This window comes from Cydia amplana, chromosome 19 (assembly GCF_948474715.1).
Source record: "Cydia amplana chromosome 19, ilCydAmpl1.1, whole genome shotgun sequence".
Classification (NCBI taxonomy): Eukaryota; Metazoa; Arthropoda; class Insecta; order Lepidoptera; family Tortricidae; genus Cydia; species Cydia amplana.
The window spans coordinates 4,735,398-4,762,901 of NC_086087.1; the positions used below are offsets into that span (position 1 = coordinate 4,735,398).

General features: G+C 41.8%; 1 protein-coding gene across 1 annotated transcript; it reads right to left on the minus strand.

Annotated features, from left to right (window-relative positions):
* Nucleotides 1-379: 379 nt before the first annotated feature.
* LOC134657276 (PAX-interacting protein 1-like) lies at nt 380-26,583 on the minus strand. Its single transcript, XM_063512858.1, has 16 exons — nt 26,369-26,583; nt 23,723-26,284; nt 22,801-22,968; nt 21,964-22,056; nt 20,225-20,303; nt 14,992-15,128; nt 14,017-14,101; nt 13,576-13,699; nt 11,692-11,789; nt 9,388-9,539; nt 7,965-8,111; nt 7,098-7,310; nt 6,385-6,537; nt 6,012-6,090; nt 4,346-4,559; nt 380-959 (listed from the first exon to the last, which is right to left on the minus strand). Exons 1-16 carry the CDS (start codon nt 26,462-26,464, stop codon nt 395-397), a joined length of 4,965 nt encoding a protein of 1,654 aa, XP_063368928.1. The 5' UTR covers nt 26,465-26,583; the 3' UTR covers nt 380-394.
* Nucleotides 26,584-27,504: the final 921 nt, after the last annotated feature.

Sequence of the window (27,504 nt, forward strand, 5' to 3'; positions counted from 1 at the left end):
AAAACTTGTAAGGGACTCTCAAAACCAATTAGATTAAAAAAATAAACGAAACATCTTTCAAAAGTCAAGAAACTTACATCATTTATAAAAGTTGCGAATATATACGAGCAATGTATGGTAACATACACGAAATTTATTTTTTTAATTCATCGTTATGTCAACAAAAATTTATTTCTTTCATTACCCAACCCATTTATTGGATAATAAGTTAGATAAAAATGACTAAAGAATGTACAGTCTGGCAAATAAGAGTAGAAATTAAAAAGTTGTCCCTTTCAAATAAATCTAAGAAAAACGAGACGACACTACAACACTGTAGTCTCTACAGTCACTGTGCAGTGTAGTCTGTAGTGTGTCTACTCTTTTTTTTGTCAGACTATAAGATAAATATAAATTAATCTATTTTGACAAGGAATTCTTCTATATCCATTTTCTGCCTCATGATAGCGGACAGCACCACCTCCGTACTGCAGACCACATTAAGCGTCTTCTCCGACTGCAGCAGGTAATACACCAGGTGTAAATCATTAGGCACCGTCAGCACTAAGTAGCTGTAAGGTCGTATGCTGTGCATCTCCTGTATGGACACGTAGGATCGGCGATTCTTCTCGACTTTTCCACCGCAGAGTTCTATTATTTCCGTGAGCGATGATCGAGATGGTTTCACGCAAGGTGTCATGAAGAAAGTAACGCCTTCGAAGAGCTTCCTCCTCTGTTCGCCGCAGAGTAGCACCTCGGAGATGTCGCATTTGAACATTTTGTTGAAAGCGTCGTCCCGGAGGCCGTGCTGCGCCTCGTCGGCGAACTTGTTCTGGCGCTGGCTGTCGAGAACCCACTCGGTGGACAGCATGTGCTTGACGGTGACGAGGCAGCTGACCAGCTTGCTGGTGCGCACCAGCTTGTCCATCACCAGGTGGGTTGCCTCCGCGGCCGTCGACACCACGAGGCCTCCGAGTAACCTAAGAAAAAAATCGTTAGGAACGTCGAAGTGAAACAGTTAATGCATATGAACTCGAGTTGCAACAGAAAAGCTCCCAAAACTGTCTTAACATTTTCGACCCCAATGACCGATATATCCGCACCGTAGGTTCAACGCCAAAGACCGATTAATCGGTCACAGACCACAGAGCGACATCGACCTACGTGCATATACATAAAGTTCAACTTCAGTCTTGACACTTCAATGATGTGGCTGAGTGACAGCTTTTGTGTTCGACACGGCGTGGAAAAGTTAATAGAAAATCAACAGCTACGTTTATGGGTATCTTCTATATTTTCAAGTCTATTCAAAAATAAAGATTGCAACTCGAGTTATAAAATTAAGAATAAGGTCAGTGCGACCAAATTCGCCTGCGAGGTAGCTGACTCGACCGATGGAATAGAAATAGTGATAGAAATTTATTAGCAAATAGGGCAATGTATGTAAAAATACGCTCGTGATTTGGACCTTACATCTTTGTAATAAAGTTTACGAATTGTTAGTGAACCGTGTGAACGATGGTATGGAATCTCCTGCAGACGAATTTGCCGCACAGACCTTTATCAATTACGATGATCCATGGCCCGTTTTTAATCTACAGACGACACAATTAGTACGAATAAAATGACATATAAACGAAACGACACAAATTTACAAAATATAGCTGGTCAAGCAAATCTTGTCGGTAAAAAAAGGCGCGACATTCAGTTTCTATGGGACGATATCCCTTCGCGCCTACATTTTTCAAATTTTCTGCCTTTTTCTACTGACAAGATCTGCTTGACCAGCTATACATCTCGCTACTCAGGACTACTTTCCCCAGTCCAAACCCGTTACCGCTAGTGGCTACTGAGTGAAAGGAATACAACTTTACTTATAACTACACGGTCAGAGTATCTTCCTTCTCATCCGATATTTTAGTGTCACTGCAATAAAATTAATGGACTTATTGTCTCGTTATGATGAGAACTATGATGTGGTTAAAAATCAACCAAGTGAAAGATACGAGATTTCTCGTCTAGATTAGTCGTATAGATAAAATGAGAACTAACAAAAAGTACGATTCGGAGGGTAGTCAGCGAAGGTTTTTTCTATATGAAGAATTTACATATTATACAACACGCAATTTATTTAACATCATACACCCTTTAATTTTATTAGTCTCAGGATCAATTCTTAAAGCTGTGGAATTAATGAAATTCACGCTTTACGATGGATCGTTTCTCAAATTTGAAATGGCCAAAAACCGTGAATTTGCCATCTCCCGATACGTCGGGAACTACGGCTAGAAACGCTCGCTGGGAGGCGCTGACAGTTTTAGACTTGAATCGAGTCAGGGTTCTCATAAGTCGAAGGAAGCGCTCACAACAGTCGGAGGCGCGCAACTAATATCACTACATACGAGGGGCGTTCAATATATAATGAGAATGAGATGCAAACTCTTTAAATATTAGGAAAGTAAATACTGGCCGGTAAAGCTAATCTACCTAGCTGATTGCCATGAAAAAAAAAACTAACTGTTTTTTGTTTTAAAAAAAAATACGGCGATTTCTTTGCGATGCTGTTGAGTACGTTAGCGAAAATGGAGAAAATTGAACTGCGCGCCGTTATTAAATACTTGTGTTTGAAAATTTTTTCTACGGAGCAAGTCAATTTAGATTTACGGGACACTTTAAGGTCTAATGCTCCTCCGTATTCGACAGTTACACGTTGGTGCGCCGAATTTAGAAGTGGAAGAACATCGACCATGGATGACCCCCGCTCCGAACGCCCTACTACAGCAGTAACTGAAGAAATTGTGAAAAAAGTCGAAAACTTAGTTTTGGCGGATCGTCGTGTCACGGTTCGTTTTATTGCTGAAAATGTAAAGATTTCAACGGGGAGCGTGCATAATATTTTACATGAACGCTTGGGTATGAAAAAGGTATCAGCGCGTTGGGTACCCAGAATGCTTACTGACACACAAAAACAAACTAGAGTCGAGATTTGTCAAGAAGCTTTGGACCTGATACAGCAAGACCGGGAACTTTTTTTGGCGCGATTTATAACAATGGACGAAACATGGCTCCATCATTACGACCCTGAAACGAAACTGCAGTCTATGACATGGAAAAGGCCATCATCTCCAACTCCGAAGAAATTCAAGGTGGGCCCATCTGCCGATAAGGTCATGGGCTCTGTTTTTTGGGATGGTAAAGGGGTCGTAGTGATTGAGTATCTCGAGCATGGAGCCACTATTACGGGCTCTTTATATGCCAAACAAATAGCAACATTGCGCAATGAGATCCGTGAAAAACGGCGAGGTAAACTCTCGAAAATTGTGTTGTTCCATCAGGACAATGCACCGGCACACAAGTCCGCCGTTGCAATGGCTGCAATACGTGATGCTGGGTTCGATATCCTTAAGCATCCTCCGTATTCACCAGACCTCGCCCCTAGTGATTTCTACCTATTTCCGAGATTGAAGAAATACCTAAGAGGCAAGAAATTTGAAGACGACGACGCGGTAGTCGCTGCAGTACAAGATTTTTTAAGTACTCAAGATAAAACCTTTTTTAGAAATGGAATATTAAGTTTAGAAAAAAGATATACTAAGTGTATTATGCTAAAAGGTGACTATGTCGAAAAATAAAATAACATTTAATAAAAGTTGTATATAACATACTCATTCTCACTTTTTATTGAACGCCCCTCGTAGTATAAAATCGCTTCCCGATTCGATCTATAAAACTACGCAACGGATTTTGATGCATTTTTTTTAATAAATAGAGAGATTCAAGAGGAAGGTTTATGTATAGTTTGTAGCTTTCTAGTAGACCCCGAAGGCTTATCCTATTGTCTATTGTCCTGTCTATATTCAGTAAAACCGCACGTGCTACTTACCTGCAAAAAAGGGTCCTAATTATTCTAATTGGCACCTGCAGCCCTAGCACATGATTGGAGCGACAGTATCTCGCGGCGAGATAGTAAACCCGTCTTTTTCTAACTATGTTAATAAAAGAGGGACGGGTAGTCTATCTCGCCGCGAGATACTGTCTCGCCTATCATGTGCTAGCCCGGCTGAGCGCGGGCTAGTCCAACGCTCAAAAACCAGTGTAGGTGCGCTCTCCGATAACGCGCCTTTGTTACGCATCTCGATGACACATTTTAGACTGGTTCTGTAGCGTTCGACTCGCCGGCACTCAGTAACCGAAGTACCGATTTTTTATGCAGGTGGTTGTGGCACGTGGCACGAGCGGTTTTTCTTAACAATAGACAATAGGATTAGCCTTCGGGGTCTATTAGAAAGCTACAAACTATATAATTTGTTAACCTGTGCGAAGCCAGGGCGGGTCGCTAGCTGAGAATATAACACTAGTTTCTTACCTGACTATGGCCGCGTACTTGTTCTGGTCCGCGGCGGGCACCGCAGAGAAGAGCACCCTGGGCGCGAGGTGCAGGGGCGGGGGCACGGCGGGGAGGCGCGGCGGGGGCGGGGACTCCAGGCGCGGGCGCTTGGCGCGGCGCGGGAGGGACGCGGCCGCGCGCTTGGCGCGCTCGTGCGACTCGGGGGTTATGTTGATGGGCATCTTCCACGCGTCTGAGGAAGTGGTTGTGTGAGTGTAATGTTAGAAACTTTCCAAAATTTCCAATCTCGAGTAACATTTCGGAAACTTCTCATACTTTTGTATGGGAATCGAAATGTTCAAAATGAAAGTTTCATTCGCTTCGCTCTGAAAGTTTCGTTTGATGCGTTGCGTTTTTCACTTATACCATTGAGAAAAAAATACATAGATTGCTCACTCCATACGTCAGTTTTAGTACCAAAAAGACTATTAGCATCTAGCATCGAGTAGCGGAACTATCAGTACTGCTACTTGACAATAGATGTAGCACCGACCGGAAAGTCTTATCTCAACAACATAAGACTTTCCGGTCTGTGCTACATCTATTGTCATGTAGCAGTACTGATAGTACCGCTACTCGATGCTAGATGTAGACACTGAAATTAATAGTCTAACTGATGTATGGAGTGAGCACTCTTGTCTTATTATATTTCTCTATGCTTATACATCCAAATCGTCACATGGCGACCCTGCCAGGACACTTACAATTTTTCAAACCAGGGAATAGGTCTTATGATAACTGAAGCTACTCTTATCACAAATACTAAAACTAACAGATGCAGACATTACTGTACTACCCGGACCCAAAAGGGATAATTGCAATTATCATTATTAATTATCTTTTTAATCTTTTGCGGCCGATTTAGTCGTTTAAAAACAATTAACAGCACGTTGAGCACTAGAATAAGAACAATAAAATACAATGACATTTATTCAGAACTCTTTAACAACAAACATTTTACAAAAAGGCTTTAAGATGAAACAGGAGCTGAGATTTAAATATTTTAGGTAAATATACCCGTCTCGCTAACAGAAGCGGCTCCTAAAACTAGTGCGATAAGGACAAGGCGAAAAATCCCGCGTAAAAATCTCAAAAATCGAGGTTTTGTACTCGACTGTTCCCTCCTCCAAAACTTAACCAATCATAACCAAATTTGGAAATCTAAATGATTATGAAATTATCTGTGTCGGATCGTTTTGCTTTTTTGGCTAATTGATATCAATTTTGAATTTTTGAATACCACGCCTCTCATTGCGGCATAGTCAATTAGGCCATTTTGGCCATTTTTGAAGGGCTCTAGCGCCTTAAAAAACAAAAATATCAAAAAAAGCAAAACGGTCCGACACAGATATCGACAATATTAATCTGTGTTGAAAAAATCATTGCTCTAGCTTCAAAACCCACGGAGGAAACAGTCGAGTACGTTTGTATGGAGAAATGACCACTCCTGTTGGCTCTTAAGTCACGGAAAAGGTTTCCACTCAGCTTGGTGGCAAGGTACCTTTTAAATACATTGACGCTGGTTTTTCGTTCAATGAGTATAAATGGGTTAATGGCTTACTTAGACTTAAATACTTAAAGACTTAAAATTATAATGAGACTATTTAGTAATAGATATTTTACAATAATAAGATAATTTACTTACTCATTAAATGCGAAACTAAACTGTAGTCCATTCGGAAAGGACTGGCTAGGTTGAATTGTTGATATTTAGTGTTCTCAATCTGAAAGAAAAATTATACTTATAAGTCAGGAAAACTAAGACACGAAAACCTTAAAAAGTTATACTTCTTTATTAAAAAAATACAATAAAAGTTCTGATATTTGTTATAAAAAAATGTTAATATGAAAATCCCAAGGGGTCTTGAACTTGCTAGACAAAATTCGACTTTATTGTTATTTAGGACGCGACACGAGTATGTGTTTGTTTCGCTTCCGTCAGTATCGTGTGTGTGTGTGTGTGTGTGTAACTGTATCAGTGCACGGTACTGTGCGAGTATGTGTGTGTGTGTGTGTACCTGTGCCAGTGCGCTCATGTTCCCGAGCAGCAGGTCGGTGAGCCAGGCGGGCGTGACGCAGGGGATGCCCCACTCGCGTGCCCGGCGGTACTTGGTGCCCTCCGCGCGCTTGCAGATCAGCACTGTGTTATCCCGCGTCATGTACGGAGTCAACTGTGGACAGAAATTAACATAATATCTAATAAAGCAATAGAGGGCATAACGGCTGTTCTTACGACTTTGACACAACTTACTTTATCATGTGTCAGCGATTCGTGAAGAAAGCAGTTAATACAAGTCAATACATAAAATGATTTTTGTGTGTGGGCAGGCGTGTCTCACTCCGCGATTTCGTCGCTTTGCTACAGGTAGCTAAAAGTACATCCGTTCGGCCCCAATTTTGGGGAAAGCCATAAGCCGCGCGTGGCGCTGTCGCCACCTAGCGGCCATATCTGTGCTGATCGTAACAGACGCGTTTTGTAAGAGAGTGAGTCTTCTGTACTTAGTACTATTATTTATTCTGTGGTGTGGTGGCGGTTAGGCTGAAGTACTCGACGATACCTACTTCATAGGCGAACGAGCGTACATGGCGGGTAGATGTGTATGTAAAGCTTGCACAGACACCATTACTTTAGCTCCTATTATGTTCCTCGGCGCACGTCACTCTGTCCCGCTCCCCGGCAGCGCTACCAGCCTGCTTCAACATGGCGAATGTAGCTGTGGGACACACTCACCTTGGCCCCTATATGTTCTACGGCACACGCCACCCTGTCCCGCTCCTCGGCTCTCCAGCCGGACAGCGCGGCCCTGTGGTGCTTGGCCGGCCTGTCCCTGGCCGCGTACATGGCGGGTAGGTGTAAGGCTTGCCACGGCGGCGCGACGCCGCGGCGCAGCATGGCGTCTGACAGCCAGTAGGCGGTTACGCAGCGCTTCGCGTCTCGGAGCGCCTGTAACAAACCATCATTATAGTATTAGGTATACCATGATAGCCTACACTGTACTCTACAGGATGAATTTGTAGATCTTATTCAAGGTGAGTTAGGAATGGTGTGTAAAAAGCTAAGAGAAACATATGTGTTGGTGGTAAAAAATCGTGAGATCAAATCTCGGTCGCGTCGACTAGAGCAAAAAATCGTTCTCGACAGAAATGCAAAAAAGGTTAGTAAAAATTCGGTCATTGCCAATTCGAGTTTCAGTTCTAAGTATTTATGGGGAAACCCCAAAATTTTTTTTGTGTGAAAATCTTAATGCGGTTCACAGAATACATCTACTTACCAAGTTTCAACAGTATAGTTCTTATAGTTTCGGAGAAAAGTGGCTGTGACATACGGACGGACAAAGGGACAGACGGACCGACAGACAGACAGACATGACGAATCTATAAGGATTCCGTTTTTTGCCATTTGGCTACGGAAGCCTAAAAAGACAAGGATGACGTAATGTTTAGTGTATAAAAATCGTTTTCGACAAAAATGCAAAAAAGGTTACTAAAAATTCGGTCATTGTCAGTTTATACAATTAGAAACCAAAGACCTAATCTAGAGTGTTTTCTTCGAATAACAAAAAAGACAAAGATGACGTCATGTTTCGGGTATATGTACCTGCATGACGACGCCGTGGCGCTGCGTCTCGCACAGCACGTGCGTGACGCGCGCGCAGTAGCCGGCCTCCACCTCGCCGCCGCGCCGCTGGATGCACTCCGCCCAGCGCGCCACGCGCTCTGCGCCCCAAGACTGTTGATACTCCACCTGGGTGTAAAAACAACCTAATCAAAATCAGTCACACTATAGTGTGGCGACAGAGGAGTGTTAATGAAAACGTGTCGGGCGTAAACACAACGTATCGTTGGCGCGTCGTGTGTCTCCAACAACGCACCACGCACCTCGGGTCCCGTGTGAGCGGATTGTAGGGCATGCAGTACCGGTCCCGGTACCAAGAATTTTATTTCCCGGTTCTGAACATGGCCGGAACCGGGATTCCCGGTTCTTCCCGGTTCTCAAGGCATCTTTTGATTCTTTTTAAGAAATTGTTTGTTATAGCGTACAATCTTTATGAATTACTTATTTTCATATGAACAATTTTATAAGTATTAATAAACGACTTATTTTATATAAAAAAGCACTTTTAGCGTTTCCACCTATTTTACGAAATTAACCGGCACACTTTGCCTGCGCCTGGGTGTACGAGCAACACGGCCGTAGTCGATGCACTCAGCACTATGACGGCACGGAATTGACGGGATACAGGAGTTAAAAATTTAACCCGTGAACGGAATATTTTCATATAAAACCAAACCTAGAAGAAGAATATTCGAATATAATAAATACATAATTTCCTACTTGTGACTTAAAAGTTGTTTAAAGATTATAGCTTAAGTCACCCGGATCAAAATGTATAGATAGACACCTAATTCATCTAAATATGTGTAATTAGGCTTTAAGGCTCCATTGGGACATACGACACAAACATACATAGATTGCTAATATAATTAGTCCTTTATGTAACCGGCATAAAAGTACTGAACGATGTTTCAGATAAAAACAAATTTGAATTAGAAAACTTGGTGAATTTTTACAATTTACCACTTTACTAGGTTAGTTTGTCGGGTTATTTTTGGGTTCCCCGTTTCATAGCACCATTATCAAAATGTTATTTAAAGTACTAAGACAACTACTATTGAAATAAGAATAAATACGCATACTGATGAGAACCGGGAAGTACCGGTACCGGGTCTTCAGTACCGGTTCTTTCGACACTATAAAATTCCCGGGAATTTGAGAACCGGGAATTCCCGGGAGCATGCCCTAAACGCGCGGCTATCGTGTCTATGTGCCATTTGCGCTCCACTCCGTTGGGACGAATCTTTACTATTTGTTCGGAAATTACGAGGAAGTAGATATGTATTTCTCGATATACCTATTGAAATGATACCAAATAGAAAAGTATAATTTATCTTTTGTCAGAAAACAAGCCGTTTTGCAGAGATAGGGATGTTTATACCTACACGTGTGTATGATGACTTACGATGTGAAAGACACAGCCGAGCAGGAAGAGGTCGGGCGGCAGCTTGAGGTTGGGGTTGTGTCCGTAGAACTGCGCGCGCGGCGGGGCGGCGCGCGGCGCGCCCGCGTACACCTTGCCGGCCGCGCCCCCCGCCCCCGGCCCCGCCCCCACGCCCGCCGCCACGCCCCCGCCCAACACGCCCACCGCGCCTGCGCCCTGGGTAAACCATTACAACTTCAATAGTTATTTGTCCAACAAGAGATCAAAGTTTGATATTTCTTCGAGTGCTCATTTGAGTCCCGTGCAAGCGAAAGATTCTATACTATCTATTTTAGAATCTTGAGCGTAGTAAGGGACTCAAAAGCGCACGAGATGTAAATAACTTTGATCTCGTGTAGTACACAAAACTTTTCACCTCAGCAGTGAGAACATATTAGAGAACCCGAAAAATGTATTCCTTCTTCATCATTTACCTATTCACTCATGTTTTCTTAAGATATACCAACAATTAAGTTTTCACCTCAGCAGCTCGAACAAGGGTACTTTGCTACTTAAAAACAGTGAGCAAAATGGCATTTTGCTCATTTTGTCTCACTCAATGAGCAAAATGCGATTTTGCTCACTGTTTTTAAGTAGCAAAGTACCGTTGTTCGAGCTGCTGAGGTGAAAATTAGATTTTTCTTAATTCTTTACGATTTTGCCCCGAGAAGCACGCTCAACGAAGTACAGCAGTCGGCGTGGCTCTCGAGAGTCTCGAGTTGAAGACACCTTTTTTTTTCACAATAGTCCATCGTAGCTGATGCTGGTCAAAAATTAAGTTAATCCAGTCAGTCAATAATTAGACAGTTAAATCTTTGCAGACTTAATTTACGCAACAACAACGTAACACCCCCTTGTTGTATATTTCTCGAAATCCAAATATCTAAATTAAAACGAGTTTATATTATAAGAGTAGGCTAACAAATTCAAAAGCTTTATTATTTTAGCCAAAAAAATAATAGATTGTTAAACCAAGGGATGAAAGGCACTCGGTTCTGCCGAGGTAGATTAATAGTCCGGGGCTGAATGATGCCTTTCACCCGAGTTAAACACTCTACTTTTCATTTCAAATGCGAGGAAAATAAAATGCATGTGTTTTTTTTTATACATGACTAAGTATAAAACTTATAGTATTTTTTGAGAGTACGTTCAATTAATTAGGCGAAAGTATCGTTATTTATAGAATGGGGAGTAAAATATCAGAATGGAAATTGTAAAACAAATCTATTTAAACCCAAATTTCAATTGCTTATCGCAGAAAAATTAATAAAATCGTACTTGGATCCTAAAATGTTCTAGTGCAGAAACGTATCATTTCTATTTTTAGAACAACTATGACCCTCTTTCAGAGCATGAGAAATGAAATACTACATTATTGTCGAGGTTCGGAAGTAGCTACTTGCTGGCTGAGGATTCGTTTTAAACGGACGACCTTGGGAGTCCATTTAATTGAATCCGAAGCCAGCAAGTAGCCTTCCAGCCGAGTCATATATAGTGCTTTTCTCAAAAATGGTGCAAGAAATAGAAATATTTTACAGAAGCAACGTTCCAATTTTCACAGAAAAAAGTAAAACCATTAAAAAGATTTGCTTTGTCGCTTTAAAAAAAAAGAAGTGTATTTTTCTGCTGAAAATACGCCAACCTATTTGAGACACCTAAATAGTCGCGGTACCAAACCAACATTATAATAATAAGTGCTGATCATCTGTTTGGCTGTTTAATGGACCTATGCCTTCATTTGATATGGCCATTTAAAGTTTTAAAAAGTTTGGAACTCGTTAAATAATGGAATTTGTATGCAACATTGCAGTCCCGAAATCGAGACTGAATGTTTTTAACTTTTTAATTTTTTGACTGACCATGAACTACGCACTTCGCGACCTATTTTTTAACCGGCAACGTCGACTTTGCCGTCCATTTTTAGGGTTCCGTACCCAAAGGGTAAAAACGGGACCCTATTACTAAGACTCCGCTGTCCGTCCGTCCGTCTGTCACCAGGCTGTATCTCACGAACCGTGATAGCTAGACAGTTGAAATTTTCACAGATGATGTATTTCTGTTGCCGCTATAAGAACAAATACTAAAAACAGAATAAAATAAAGATTTAAGTGGGGCTCCCATACAACAAACGTGATTTTTGACCGAAGTTAAGCAACGTCGGGCGGGGTCAGTACTCGGATGGGTGACCGTTTTTTTGCTTGTTTTGCTCTATTTTTTGTTGATGGTGCGGTACCCTCCGTGCGTGAGTCCGACTCGCACTTGGCCGGTTTTTTTGAGAAAACACAGTTGCAATACAAACCTGTATGGGGTGGTGCGCGGGCCCCAGCAGCAGCCGCGCGGGCGCCCGCGCCGGCCCGCCCGCCGCGTGCGCCGCCGTCATCAGCCTGTCAAACACATTCAATGCAATCGGTCTGCAAAAAACATAAACTCAACTCCATTTCGAGAGACCTATCGTCGATCAGCTAAGTGCCAGTTGCACCATCATCACTTAACAGACTGATCAACTCGGCGGATTACTATGAAACTTTCCATATAATCAAATTTAGCGAACTCTTTAACGATGACAGTTTGGTGCACCCGACCCTAAATCAACTCTATTACTTAGCTTTTTCAAATAGAGTTCAGAAGTTTGTTACTTTAGTCAGAGAAAAAAATACATAGAGTGCTCACTCTATACATCAGTTTTAGTACCAAAAAGACTATTAGCATCTAGCATCGAGTAGCGGAACTATCAGTACTGCTACTTGACAATAGATGTAGCACCGACCGGAAAGTCTTATCTCAACAGCATAAGACTTTCCGCCACTGAAATTAATAGTCTAAACTGATGTATGGAGTGAGCACTCTTGTCTTACATATTTCTCTATGCTTTAGTTTAGGGTTTAAACAACCAGTCGTTTAATTAACGAAAATCACCCACTTAAAAAATTAATTTGCTGTATGTACCTAATTAATTATTAATCACATCCGAATAAAATCGATAAATAATGTAGTCCCAACATATTGCTAACTTTATGTCCATATGTGACGTCCCACGGGTAAAGGTACCTTATGGCCGTTGGCGCTTACGCTATTATTAACGCCGCTCCACCGCCGCGCGCTATTATTATTGCGGCGCTATGCGACGTAAGCGCCAAGTGCCATAAGGTACCTTTTGCCGTGGAACGTCACATATAACTAATTAACATGCTGACACACGATGACACGATTTTCATCACCAAAAAATAACGGTGCAATAAAGAAAACATGAGACATTCCAATTTCAAAGATGAGATCACGTCGGTCGTCCGTGGAAGGAGCGAGATTTTCACTTATTCATGACTCACCTGCGGCGACCCGTTACGGTTCCATATTTGAATCCGTTAATTCGAAAACAACCCGATAATATGAATTTCAAAGTGACGAGACAGTTGGTTTAGTACGCACTGCGATTAATTTCTTGCGGTTTGAGAACCGCAAGAAGTGTAACGTACGACATGCTTCATAAGCGCACGCTCTTGCTAGACTGAAACCGCAAGTAATTAGACTGAAACCTGAAACTGAACTGCAAGAAATTAATCGCAGTGCGTTCAAAGCCTTAGGGTGGTATTCCACCTGTTCAATTAGATGAACATAATTTAAAAAATAATATTTTGCGTGCTACTAGTACTAGTAGCTACTAGTACTAGTGCTACTAGTAGCACGGTCGCATTTTTATCGTTTATCACCATGCCTGTCACGTTCTAACAAGTATGTAAGTGCGAAAGTGACGGGCATAGTGATAGTCGATAAAAATGGAACCGTGCTGAGCCCGCTGGTCAAGCAAATCTTTTCAGTAAAAAAATGCGCGATATTCAAATTTTCTATGGGACGATATCCCTTCGCGCCTACATTTTTCAAATTTGCCGTTTTTTTCTACTGACAAGATCTGCTTGACCAGCTATATCTTGGATAGATCTCATAGTAAATCACGCTCTTCCATGTTTTTTTTAATTATCAATCGATATTAGTTTTTTTATTATCAATCGATAATGGCGACAGAGCCGTTCTCGACTATTTAACATCACCCCCGAAAACCTTGAAACCGACTACCGTGAGATTAACGAAAAAGTGCATTGCTAAAAGGACAATCCCATCATTAACATAAATATCTGTACAATATTGTTGTAAAAACGGAATACTTTATATTACCTTAGCGTCCCGGCGGCGGAAGGCTCATGTTCGGGCGGCGGCGCGGCGCCCTGTAACCGGATGGACAGCATGTTGGCCAGGGCAGTCTTAGTCTTCGGGTTGACTAGCAACGCGTTGTTTGCACCTGTATCAAACATAACAATTACTCAACACGAATGGTAATACTTACAACCATATTCAAATTAAAGGCATAGAGAAATAAGTAAGCCTATAGAACTATAGTACGTGTAAGTGTTACAAAAATTTAGTTCGTTTAAAATTATTTCCTCAGATAGGCAGGCAAAACGGCAGATTTCACGCGAGACAGACAGATGCAGTCATCCGTGATTCTGTCATATTGTTAAACAAATTTTCGGGTTGACTTGCGTATTTTCAGTTTAATATTAAAATGTCTCCGAACTGTTAAAATATGGGATATAAATGTGTCACGATTGATCTCACCCTGCGGGTCGGTGGTGGCCGGGCTCAGCAGAGCGGCGTCGGCGTGTTCGCCCAGGCCCGCCACGTGCGGCGAAACGCCGCCAACCTGACAACACACACTATTTAACAAAAATATAGAGTAAGAGCTAATAGTTATGAATAAAGCGACCCTTTTATTCTAAACAGGTAGAAACTACAACTTTAAATCGCGTGGTTGTCGCGATAAACGCAGCGTTTGCCATCAGCATTTTACATCTATATGATAAACTAATGACACTACATTGTTTTACGCGGTAAACGCATTGTCATTTTTCCTACATTCAGTTAACGCGTCTTACATGCGTCCAACGCTGCGTTTATCGCATCAAACAACCGCGCGCTTATTTAACCTTTTCGACGCCGTGTCAAACACAAAAGCTGTCACGCTGACGCACCGTCACCGAAGTGCACGTAGGTCTATGTTGCTCTGTGGTCTGGTTAATCGGTCTTTGGCGTTGAACCTACGGTGCGGATATATCGGTCATTGGCGTCCAAAAGGTTAACTAAATATTGCGTTGACAATGGTCTGCTCACAATAAAGGATGCTCGGCAGTGCACCCGCCAAGTCAAACACACCCCGCGCACATCTCCACGTACCTGTTTGTGCGGCAGGTGGTGGTGGTGCTCCCTCGGCGCCTGCAGCTGCTGCAGCCTCTGGTACTGCGCCCTCTGTATCTGCAGCTGCTGCAGCTCTACCCCCCCCCCCCGCCTGCAGTAAAGGATGCTCGGCAGTGTACCCGCCAAGTCAAGCAGACACGGTACACATCTCCACGTACCTGCTTGTGCGGCAGGTGGTGGTGGTGCTCCCTCGGCGCCTGCAGCTGCTGCAGCCTCTGGTACTGCGCCCTCTGTATCTGCAGCTGCTGCAGCTCTACCCCCCCCCCCCCCGCCTGCAGTAAAGGATGCTCGGCAGTGTACCCGCCAAGTCAAGCAGACACGGTACACATCTCCACGTACCTGCTTGTGCGGCAGGTGGTGGTGGTGCTCCCTCTGCGCCTGCAGCTGCTGCAGCCGCTGGTACTGCGCCCTCTGTATCTGCAGCTGCTGCAGCTCTACCCCCCCGCCGGCAGGGCTCGCCACACCGCCGGCGCCCACTGTTCACATTCAACACAATGTATACAACACGCTCATGATGGTGTAAGGAATTTTCTACAACCGGGCGAGTTTTATAACCACAACAAAGTCCAAACTTGTTTACAATTTGCTGAGACTCTTAACCGTTTTGGTACGGATGGCACGACAGGCGTGTCATCAATGTTTTTAACGTGTGGCGTATGACACGATGGGCGTGATATTCTATGGCGTAAGGCACGCCTGTCGTGTCATGAAATAATTGCTCGCCGCCACAACCAAAAGTTTTCGAAAATGGAACACGCAACAAAACGGTTAAATACGTATATAGCTTATGTTTGGCCGATCTGCCTTTCTAGCGAGTCCCGGCAACATATGCTAACCGTGCACGCGGTAAACACATTGAAACCACAAAATTTAGAAATTTTCGCATTTCAGATCAAATAATCTAGTAATAATAGTACCTATGTTTGTAAAAATATATTCCCTGATGTGTTATAAAAAGAAGATAAACGTAGCTTTTGTAAAGGACTACCAAACGTTCCACAGTTACTGGGATATACAGGGTGTTTCCTGTAACAAGAGCAATAAATTAAACTGTAGGCTGTACTCCTTAAACTGACCAACATTTGTTCAGTAACTTTTGAAAATAACTCATCATTTGATTTTTATTACACTTTTAAGTTTATTCTAAGACGCGATGTGTCAAGCAACGTCAAACCACTGACCATCCAGCCTCTAGACATAGCATAGTCGCGCTACCCCCTCTGCCACACATACGGTAGCGTTACTCCATCTTCGAGTCACGCCTACACCGCTTACTTCAGTCGGCGGACCGGGCTCGGTCTAGAAACTTCGGTAGCTCGAAGAAGTTTTTGCTATCAAAAATGCATTATTGTTGTGTCAAATTGTGTGGCAAGAACACTAAAAACTCTGGTGTACAAAAAAATGGCATTTCATTTCACAGGTAAGCCGATTTTTTAGAGAAATGGATAAAAAATATTTTAATTTAAGCGTCTCATCAAATTTGACAGCGCTTGAAACTCGATGACGTCTTTTAAGAAAGTCTCTTTCTATCGCGCTGCATCCGTATACATCCTTTCTTGTCTTTTATTACGTGACATTCCTAAGCCCAAACTAGTGATGTCCATATCCATAGAATGTGATTGTTTACTATTGACAAGGTAATTCAATTCAAATCGCATAGGTATTTGCGAAAAATTCACTATAAAACAAATAAATAATATGAGAATTACACTTACGGTCAGGTACCAATTTTCCCTTGAACATAAACGATATTGTCAATTCAGCACTACATAGGTACCTACTCGTATTACTTTTAGCGATTATAAAAACATTGCAAATTTAAATTAATCACAAGACCAATTTTATACAAAAACACACGGTTGCAATTTAAAATGCATTATTTTGATTCCATTTTTGTTGAGAATAGTGGGCGTCGGTTTAACTTTTTAATTTTTGCTTTTTTTCTGTGTACGACTGCCAACATGGCAATGATACTTGAACATTCGGCCAAATAATTTAAACTTCATTTAGTTAGATTGTGTTAAATAACATTTCATTTACATAATAAGAAATAAATATTTGATTTAAACCATGTAATAACTCTTAATAGAATTATACAGGGTGTTTTTAATTGGTGGGTATAGTAGGATACCGCGAATACAGGGTGGATTTTCTTTTTGGCTCAGTGAGGGCAGCTACCAGATCCCGTACTGCTACGAGAAAACGGTCTTAAGAGACCTTCTCTCGATTTCAAATTAATGAAGATTGGCATTTACAGATTTTGGAAAAAACATACAGGATACGAGAAAAAGGTCATTTTTGACAAACTTAATAACAACAACAAAAGTAATAACAACCTTTTCCTTGTCAATGCCTCCCGGAGCCTTAAGCTCCAGAGGTATAAGCTCCGAATAATCAAAGTACTTACCTAATTGTAATAAGTGGTGAACGGTGTTGGTCACACATACTGTATATAGTGTTAAAAATACTTTATATTTAAGCCTTTCTTGTAGTGACTGTTTGCTTACCTAAATAAATTAAAAAAAAAAAAAAAAACTTTTTTTGTATGCCAATCGAACCCATTCCTATTGAGGATCAAAAGCTTGTATGGAAGCAAAAAAAAATTTCCGTCTAGAAAAGCCACAAATCGAGGAAAACTTTTCCCATAATATTTGGCCAATCAGTCCTGTCCTGTTAAATTTAAGAACCATAATACTGTATGAAGACATTGCTGTACGAATGATGGGCGAGGTAGAAAATTGTGAATAAAATTTCACATTTTCTCCATAGTAAATGTATGGAAAAAGTTTTTATTAATTTGTGGCTTTTTAGTACATTACCGTAAGTCGACCCCTAGGAAACTATTGATACTGGATAGGAATGGAATCGATTGGCATACAAAAGTAGCATGTGAAAAATAAAAGTTTTCATTTTCATTCAAATATTATGGGAAAAGTTTTCCTCGATTTGTGGCTTTTCTAGCCGAAATTTTTTTTTGCTTCCATACAAGCTTTTGATCCTCAATAGGAATGGGATCTAATTTGAAATCGAGGGAAGGTCTCCTAAGACCGTTTTCTCGTAGCAGTACGGGATCTGGTAGCTGCCCTCACTGAGCCAAAAAGAAAATCCACCCTGTATATAAAGCCGCAACCCGACTGATTAATTGACATAATTGCTCTCCCAGAAGGGGGTTCCTGGGGTATTTGACTTTGATACGGTCGTATAGAGGGGGTTTGGTGACTTCCAGAAAAATCCGACTTTTGGTCTACCGGATTATCCGACTTTTGGTCACTAAACGGTGACAGATACGTGGGAGATGCTCGACCAAATGTCATAGAGGGACGCTGACAGTTTCTGAAGCCGCCATTATTTTTTCAAAATGGCGGATTCAAAATGGCGATCATTTTTCAAAATGCTCCCAGCGCGCTAAAATTTTGGTCACGAAAACTCGGGGTCACCTAGCTGTATTCCTATGGATTTTTTTTTTAATAAAACCAATATGGCGGTAAAAATGGCCACTTATTTTTTATGAAAAGCTTCAAAGGTGAGAGATAGGTGGGGGGTACTCGACCAAATGCCATAGAGGGCCCGAGACAACACAAATTGCATTTAAAAAGTTTCAAAATGTACTAACTAACATAAGAACACCTTGTAATACCATGGTTGCAATAAAGAATTATGATTATGATTATGATTTTTTTTTTCAAGTTGGTCTGAGCGCGTTGAGATTTGGCATGCGGCGAGCTTGGGGGCCCAAGATTAGTATGTGAATTATTTTTTATTAACACTCAAAATGGCGGCGGACACGGGCAAAGGAAAATTTCCAAGTAGGTTAAGCGAACCCGAAGGGCGAATATCAGGCTGGGAGGCCGAAGGCTGACCCGCCGAAGGCCCGAAGCCTTCACCCCGACTTCCAAGCGTGCAACCCTCAGTAATTTAAAGCGAGGCCGAAGGGCGAGCTGCGTGAATGAAGATGTTGCGAATATCCGCATCCGCATCTCGTCTCGTCTCGCGCTTCTCTAAATCCCATAAGACGCCTTTTTACCAATAGTTTATTTTTAAATTAATTATATAAAGCAGATACACCTGCTAACGAAACCACAACGTTATGGGTTAATGTTTTCGAACGAACGAATCAACATAGCATTCAAAACATGCTTGCATATTATTACTGTTATTACATTATTGACCGTGATTGACAATGTTATTATTCAACGTGTCACATCACTAGCGCCCGGCAGATATTTCTGTCTGACGCCCACGTGTGTTTGAACGGACCAATCACGGCACGGGACTCGCTCACCTCGTCCCCCGCACCCCTGTATTTTTGGCAGCATCGGTTTCATGAAAGAATTGGCCTAAGTTGAGTCTAGAGGCTGGATGGTCAGTGCGTCAAACACACTCATGTCAGCGTACATTGAAGGCAATATTTATTTTGTATGAAAAAGAGGAAGTCTAAAGGATTCATATTTTTTAAAAGTTGCTGAACAAATGTCGGTCAGTTTGAGGAGTACAGCCTTTAGTTTAATTTATTGCTCCTGTTACAGGAAGCACCCTGTATTATAAAAACTAACATTGGAAATACGTAGTAAATGAAAATAAATAGCAGTTACAGTAAAAACCTGAACAGTATTTTTTCAGGACACGGTTTGAAATGTTTTCTCTAACTGTTAATCCGCAACAAGAATAGATATCAACCTTCGAGATCACGTATATCTTCTGACATTATAAAAACTAACTAAATGTCAACTTTTTATAAAGGCACTTATCACAAAAAGCACATGTACCGGGCGAGAGAAGAAAATTGACTAAGTTGTAGGCTTAGGTTAGCGCTAGATAACGAAATTGAAATTATAATGCGGGCACCGCGTCACACATCACTATGTATGAGCGGTTTGCCAATACGAATCATTGGTATGTTTACACTGATTTCTGAATATCATCAGAAATGCCCTAGGAGAGAAAATCCAGAAGAAAAGGTACAAAATGATGGACAGACAGAAATAAAGATTTTAACGTTTGTATAAAATATTGTCAGATTCACATATTAACGTAGGATAGTGGTATGAAAATTTGGGAGTATTGGACTCTTGAATTCATGAGTGATGAAACACTGATTGCACACCATTTAGATATCATTCTAATATCACGATAGCTATAGAATGCTGATTTCTGAAATATTATATAACATCGAAGTTTAACGAAAAATAACAAGCACGTTATTTTAATTGGCTATGACCTATCTGCATGTCTGTGACAATTTTATAATACAATCTTTGAGCCCACTATATTTCACCTAATTGCAAAGTTAATTGTAAGGTAGTAACTGTATAAGGTATATTTAAAAATACTAGCCAAGGCGCCTCGGGTCTCGACAGCATCTTCAAGTTACGGTCGGATTCAAAAAACCCTCCTAAAACGTTTGTTAAATTATATTGTATGGGTAGTTTAGTCCTCTGCTGAGTGACGTTGATCAGTTCGTCAAGTGTTTGGTGCAAAATATATATATAAGTTGTAGCATGATTTTGTATATTTTCTAAAATGAACTGTTCCCCTTCACACGACCAACTGTTATTTTTTTATCATTACTTACCAGGGGACTGTGGAGGTTGCGCGGGCGACGCGGCCGGCATGGCCGTCGCGCGGGCGCCCTGCTGTTGCAGCCATTGCACCTTTACAAACAATCCATTAGGGTAGTTATATGCTCCTACGGCCCAGCCATATAAACGAAACATTCAAAATTTGCCACTGAAATCTGAACCTAAATTGTAGGAAATAGAGTTGATTTTGCGTTGTTTGAAAATTGAATGGAACAAAGCAAAAGCGACTCTGATCCAATTGAACATGGTTTAAATTACTTCGAACTGTATAGGTACTATAGGCATAGAGAAAAAAATACATAGAGTGCTCACTCCATACATCAGTTCAGACTATTAATTTCAGTGTCTACATCTAGCATCGAGTAGCGGAACTATCAGTACTGCTACTTGACAATAGATGTAGTACCGACCGGAAAGTCTTGTCTCAACAGCATAAGACTTTCCGGTCGGTGGCGACATCTATTGTCAAGTAGCAGTACTGATAGTTCCGCTACTCGATGCTAGATGCTAATAGTCTTTTTGGTACTAAAACTGATGTATGGAGTGAGCACTCTATGTATTTTTTTCTCTATGCTATAGGTAGGACCTTTGGCCTTATGAGGATATAGAGGCTATTCATCTATCGGCAGTGACACAGTTATTTGATAGATAGATTTATTGATACTAAACATAAACTGTCAACAATAAAATAATTGGTAAAAGTCTGGCTTCACGTACTGCTGTCTGCTATGTGTACTTCATTAGCCTTTTAGCACTTTGCATCCAAAAATGTAAAGCATATTAGGGAGGGCTGTTCTCTACGTGGGTCATTTTATTTAAAGTTGTTCCCTACACTTTTTTTCAAAATTGGGATTTTATATGTTATTTCTACTCAGAATCATGAGCTCTTTTAATCCTAATAGGAGAAAAAAAAAGTGTCTCAAGATTTCCATACATTTTTCGATCTTTCCATTCCGAAACCGCCATACAAAGTCTATGAATGGTAAAGGAATGGGAAAAAAACCTTGGGACACTTTTTTTTCTACTATAAGGATAGAAAGAGCTCGTGATTCTGAGTAGAAATAACATATAAATTCACAAATTAAAAAAAAAGTGTAGGGGACAACTTTAAATAAAACGGCCCATGTATAATAACAGTAACTGCATTTGAAAACTAATCTAACTCCCAATACACGTTGTATTGAGGATTTTGTACTTCCTGGTCTCTTTTTGCTCTTTAATCGATGTTTGTAACGTACACAGATGTCATGTCAAAGCAATATAGTTAAGATCGGTTTTCCTAGGATAGCGGCACCGTCATATAGCGGCCGTCTCCATACTAAATAATACGGCTAAATACAATGATATTATATAACCATAGATAGGTTATACTCATACTTGAGGAGCACAGAAAATACTTCCTTATTTACTTCTGTGCATACGAAGAAATCGTTTATTTTTGGTTATTTTCTCATTCCATCTATCTTTGTCACACTCGTTGTTAAAATAAGGTCGTCTCTTTCTCTTTCGGTGTGCGGGAGCTCGTTAGCACGTGCACATTTCTCGCTTGTCCAGCCGCGAATAAAGGCAACTTGTCCAATTTGTCACAAGGTAAGCGCTTCAATTTTGGAACCCCTATAACCTATCTTGAGTTATAAATAATTGGCTAAATATGGATGTCGTAGTATGGAGACGGCCGCTATATGACGGCACCGCTATCCTAGGAAACCAGAGCATAAGCGGCAAGTGGTACCTGCTGTTGTCCGGGCGGTAGCTGGCCCCGGATGAAGGTGATGCTCTGCGGCGCGCCACCCGCCGTAGGCGAGCCTGCTACCACGCCGCCCGGCTGCTGTCACCAAATCATTATTATACATATTATGTGATAATTGTACCTACTAATAAGTGATGCTCAACTAGAAAATGTGGCCCTGACGTTTGAAAGATCAATAACCTCTAGCGGCCCAGAGACCTATAAAAAGGTCTCCTGTTCCATTCTAATTTGAACTTTGTGTTGACAAAATAAAATTTCATTTTGCTTGGCAAGGTTTAACGTACGGCTAGAGGATAAAATAGCAATATGCCGTAAATTAAAGGGATTATATTCGTATTACTGCTTTTTCTGCTAGTCGATTAATGTGTTTGTTTTAAAACTTCGGAGATCAGACTATGATCAAATACTTTTTTTTATGAAGCTCCCAACACGACTGTAATGAGTTTGTTATACAACACTTTAGTAAACTATTATTAATTTAGTATGTTCAATCACGTGTCGCTCTGGGCATAAAGCAAAAGACATCAACGAGCGTTTGACCCACAAGGCATACACTTTGTTTAGGACATAATATATTTTACATTAAATACAGTGTTTGTTTAATTATTTCAGAGGAAATCCTATTTTTTTTACTAAATATCACTACGTATAAGTCGCTTCCCGCTGTCTGTCTGTATGTATGCTTAGATCTTTAAAACTACGCAACGGATTTTGGTGCGGTTTTTTTTTAAATAGATAAAGTGATTCAAGAGGAAGGTTTATGTATAATTTGTTAACCCGTGCGAAGCCGGGGCGGGTCGCTAGTAGTGTAATGGTTACCTGTTGGTGCTGTAGTGCTGCGCGCTGCATGGACAGCTGCTGGCGGCGCTTCTGCAGCTGCGCCACGAACATGGCGCGCTGCGTGGGGTCCATCTGCTGGAGCTGCGCGTGCGTCTGCGCGTCCAGGTGGATGAGCTGGCGACCGCCGCCGCCCGCTGTCCATGACACCTGACAATAGAAACATATAATGTGTTATGAAACACCGCATTTATCGACGCTGAATTAGCTTGAACAGATAACATTGTTCAAGCTAATTCAGCGTCAAGTTACAGTTAGGGAGCCGACGATGCTAAATGTGTACTTACTCGAGCGTCATACAGACCCATTGGAATCGAAATATTAGATGATAAGAAGAAAAAAAGTTATATAAAGTTTTATTTTCCAGTGAGCCGGAAAGCGTCTACAATTTTTTTTAAGCAGTTTTGTGGGTTTGGTCGTTTTTTTCCACGTTAATGCTATATTTTTTCTATAACTTAATATAACACTTATTTGTAGGCATTTTCTTAATCTGACGAACACAAGTTTGACGCCTAATTTTTACATTGTAACCGTCAGATTAAGGAAATGCGTGCAAATAATTATCATATTTAATAATATCACAATTATAGCGTTAATTTGGACTAATATGACCAAATTCACAATCTGCTTAACTATTTGTTGAACCCCCCACCAACCAGGGGCTCAACATAGATGGCTAAAAGGGGTAAAGGTAAGTCTACCTTAACTTACCTCACGTGTAGTCACACGGGGTAGCAAGATATCAATCATATCTTAATCTGACGCACTCGAGGAAACACAAAAATGCCCTCTTGGGCTCCCCTACCATTATATCAACCTGCACCTAGTCTCAAAATTATTATTCCAAAGAAAAAGTTGCAATTGGAATGGGACTGAAGAAGTAAGTAGATGTAGAGTATCTCACCCTTGGTCCAACAACTGTAGCAGGCTGCCCTAGCTGCTGTCGCTGTTGCAAATACTGTTGCTGCTGCTGCCACGTCACATTCTGCCCGCCTTGGACTATCTGCTGTCCGCCCGGTGACACAATCTGCTGCCCGCCACTGTGCGTTATGATCTGCTGAATACCACCGCCACTCGTCAACTGTGTACTGCCCTGCTGTGACTGTGGCACTTGCGATAATACTTGTTGATTCTGGCCCACAGTCTGACCGATAATCTGCTGTCCGGACTGAGTCACAATCTGCTGTGACGACTGAGCAATCACTACTTGATGCTGCTGTCCTTGCTGAGTTATAACATGTTGGCCCCCCTGTGACAGGACCTGCTGCGTGCCTTGCGTGATGATCTGCTGTCCGCCTTGGTTCACTATCTGACCCCCCTGATGTACTATCTGACTCTGTGACACTATCTGTTGCCCACTCTGCAAGGTCACCTGCTGGTTTCCGTGGACCAATATCTGCTGTTGTCCAGTATGCTGATTTATCAACACCTGCTGTGGGGCCTGCACTATTTGCTGCTGGTTAGAGTTATTCAGTAACTGTTGCTTTTGCACCAATATTTGATGATGCGTTTGGCCAATACTCTGACCTTGTGAGCCAATGGTTTGTTGTAAAATCTGCTGGTTACTTTGCTGTATTGTATGTTGAGGACTGGACTGAGCCTGTTGCTGATTATTTATCAGAGCCTGCTGTTGCGTCTGCATAATCTGTTGCTGTAAAATGACTGGGTTCTGTGGGTTCCGCTGCACTAGGGGACTCCTGATGATCTGATGTTGGCCTTGAACATTTTGCACCATTTGTATGTTCTGTTGTCTCCAAGCACCCTGTACATTGCCGCCCTGTTGACTTTGAATACTTTGCTGTACAGACTGTATTTGCTGTCCTAATACTGATTGTTGACCACTGTTCCCTACAAGTTGGTTCAGCTGCACTTGGCCGCCTTGGCCTTGAGAGGATGATACCATTCCCTGCTGGTTGACTACACCCATATTCAAGTTCTGCTGCTGGTTTGTTAAAGACTGGACAGTTTGTTGTTGAATCAGATTCTGATTCTGTGAAGACATTTGCTGGCCTCCCATCAGTTGCTGGTTGATGACTTGACTTTGATTCATGTTCTGGCTGAGCTTCTGTTGTAGATTCTGTGTGGACTGAGCCAACTGCTGAGCAATGTTTTGCACGGCTTGCGAAGCAGTCTGCTGGCTCATACTCAAGCTTTGTTTCATAGCCATGTTTTGTTGATTCAATTGTTGCTGCTGAAGATTATTGGCACTCTGACTCAACATCTGGCTGATATTTTCAATCTGTTGTTGAGCTGATGTCATGTTACTGTTGGATTGTGATATGTTCTGGTTCTGTTGTATATGATGCTGGCCGCTTTGGATGTGCTGCTGCATCTGGCTTGGGATCTGGTTCATCTGTGACACTAACACATTGGACTGAGAAAATCCTTGCTGATTTTGTTGGTTAGTCTTCTGTTGCAGCATTTGCATTTGCGCTGCTATTTGGCGCTGTTGCAGCAACTTTTGCTGTTGTATTTGTATGGCGGTGAGACCATGTGGCTGCTGTTGCTGCTGCTGGGGCTGTGATTGCTGCTGCTGCTGCTGTTGTTGTTGTTGTTGCTGTCCATACACTTGCTGCTGCAGGCCGATTTGGCCCACATTCATATTAGCTTGTGACGCTATGAATTTCTGCATAAGCTGTGTATTAGTTTGACTGCCTTGGATCTGCAGATTTTGTGTCACAATACCCTGCGGGATAGACTTGCTCACGATGTTCCCTGGTTGCATGGTATTTGAATAACCCATAGAGGTCACCGCGGATGTCGGAACAGTGGAAGTGTTGGCTGAAGACGGTGGGTGGTTCCAGGGCATCCTCTGCTTAAGTTTATCAAGTTTATCCAGCAGTGCTTGAGTACTCTCATCTTTAATTTCAGTCATGTTTTGGGTGGGCACTTCATTCTTTGCTATACCCTCTTCAAAGTCAAAACCTGTAATGGCACTTATGCGATCCATTGACTTGGGCGGAGGCTGTGGCACTAGCAGCAGCTTGGGGTGGAAGATATCAGTGACCGCCTGTATTCTGGCCCTCAGGCTCTCTAGCACCCAGTCTGGTGTCACAATCTTAATCCGGTTGTTGGGTAAACGGAGTACCGCACTGTATTTTCTGCCAGATGCCGCACCACAGATCAAATGTGTACACTGGGGGTCCAAATTGAGCTTCACTTTTCCGCCATGGTATGTTATTATAGCAAACAATGTTTTCAAATCCGCGGGACTCACTTGGGCCACACAGGCAGTCACATTTGCAAATATCTTATTTCTGTTCGGACTGTAGGGCTTGGGATTGGCTAGTTTCCGTAACCTGACGCTGGCCAACACCCAGTACTCGGTCACAGCAGGGATCTGATAAATATCTTGAGCGTCATCGAGGTCTGTGTCCGCCGCATTTTGGCCACAGATTAAATGAGTAACATAGTCTGAGAAGTACTTCGTATTCTCGGCTCCGCCGGATTGTAGAAGCAACATGATCTGTAATTAAACAACATTAAATAGATATAAATAAGTCGTTTATCACATAAACACATAAGAATAGATAAATACACAAAAACAAACCCTGTCGGACACATCGCCAGAGAGGTAATACTTGACATCCTTGAAAATTGGCTCTTGCAAAGACAAAGAATCTAGATCGTCGGCAAGCGTTACCATTTTCTATATCACCACAATAAGATAAAACTTGAGATTTATAGTTTAAAAACACATTTTTCTAAGATACTAATCGCCGCAACTCAACAAACGACGTCCATGATGATTGATACTGATAGAGGTGTTGCCAGCATAAAAAAAATATTGGCGGTAGAGGTAAAAAAAGGTGTCTCCACATCAACTCCACATGCGTTAGCCGCCATTCGCACGGCAGCTTTTTCAAGGCGCGTTAAAAAAGCGCTTGAATCTGTCCGCACTCTAAATTCGATTTAACGACCAAGGTTTAAAGTCGAAAATCCAACAACGCTTGATAAAAAACGCTACCGCTGTCGTGTGAATAAATACACATGTGTCCCTTTGTGTAATTCAAACGCTTTTTAACGCGCGTTTAAAAAGTTGCCGTGCGAACTAGGGGCTTATTAAATCATTGAATTTTAAAGCCACAACACACTACCGCACCGCACCAAGGTCACGATGTGCCGCACCCATAAGTAAGAACGAGAAAGCTCTTTCTCGCTCTCACTTATGGGTGCGGCGCACCAAAGTCACGGTGCAGGTGGTAGTGGCTGTTTCAGAATCTTTAGCGTATATCTTATCGGTGGACTATAATCAATTTGTCATATTATCGGACTCTAAAAGTGCCTTGTTACATTTGGCTCGGTTAACCTCGAGAAGTCGAGGTCTACCGATAGCCTATCATATCCTGGAAACCATCGGTAAGATTCAAGCTGCGAATAAAAAAGTTGTGATGCAGTGGGTACCCTCACATATAGGCCTAGCGGGTAACGAGGAAGCGGATCTCGCTGCTAAACTAGCCATCAGTGAAGGAAATGAATATGAATGTTTACCTGTGCACAGTGAGATCTTGAGAGTAGCAAAAGAAAAGTGCCGTCTACAATGGAAGGAATATTACGATGAGCGGTCATTAATTAAAGGGATTTGGTATAAAACCTTTCAGCACGACCTTCCTCGTTACCCGTGGTTTGAAAACATGGAAATAAAACGAAAGTACATTGTATCACTGCTTCGACTGCGTACCGGAC

What these genes read in the sequence shown, in the direction of transcription:
- LOC134657276 (XM_063512858.1), bottom strand. Translation starts at nt 26,464, where the DNA reads ATGGTAACGCTTGCCGACGATCTAGATTCTTTGTCTTTGCAAGAGCCA. An exon ending in TACCGCCCGGACAACAGCAG is followed by an intron (nt 20,304 to 21,963) that starts GTACCACTTGCC and finishes TTGTTTGTAAAG; the next exon opens with GTGCAATGGCTGCAACAGCA. An exon ending in ACCACCTGCCGCACAAGCAG is followed by an intron (nt 14,102 to 14,991) that starts GTACGTGGAGAT and finishes GTGTGTTGTCAG; the next exon opens with GTTGGCGGCGTTTCGCCGCA.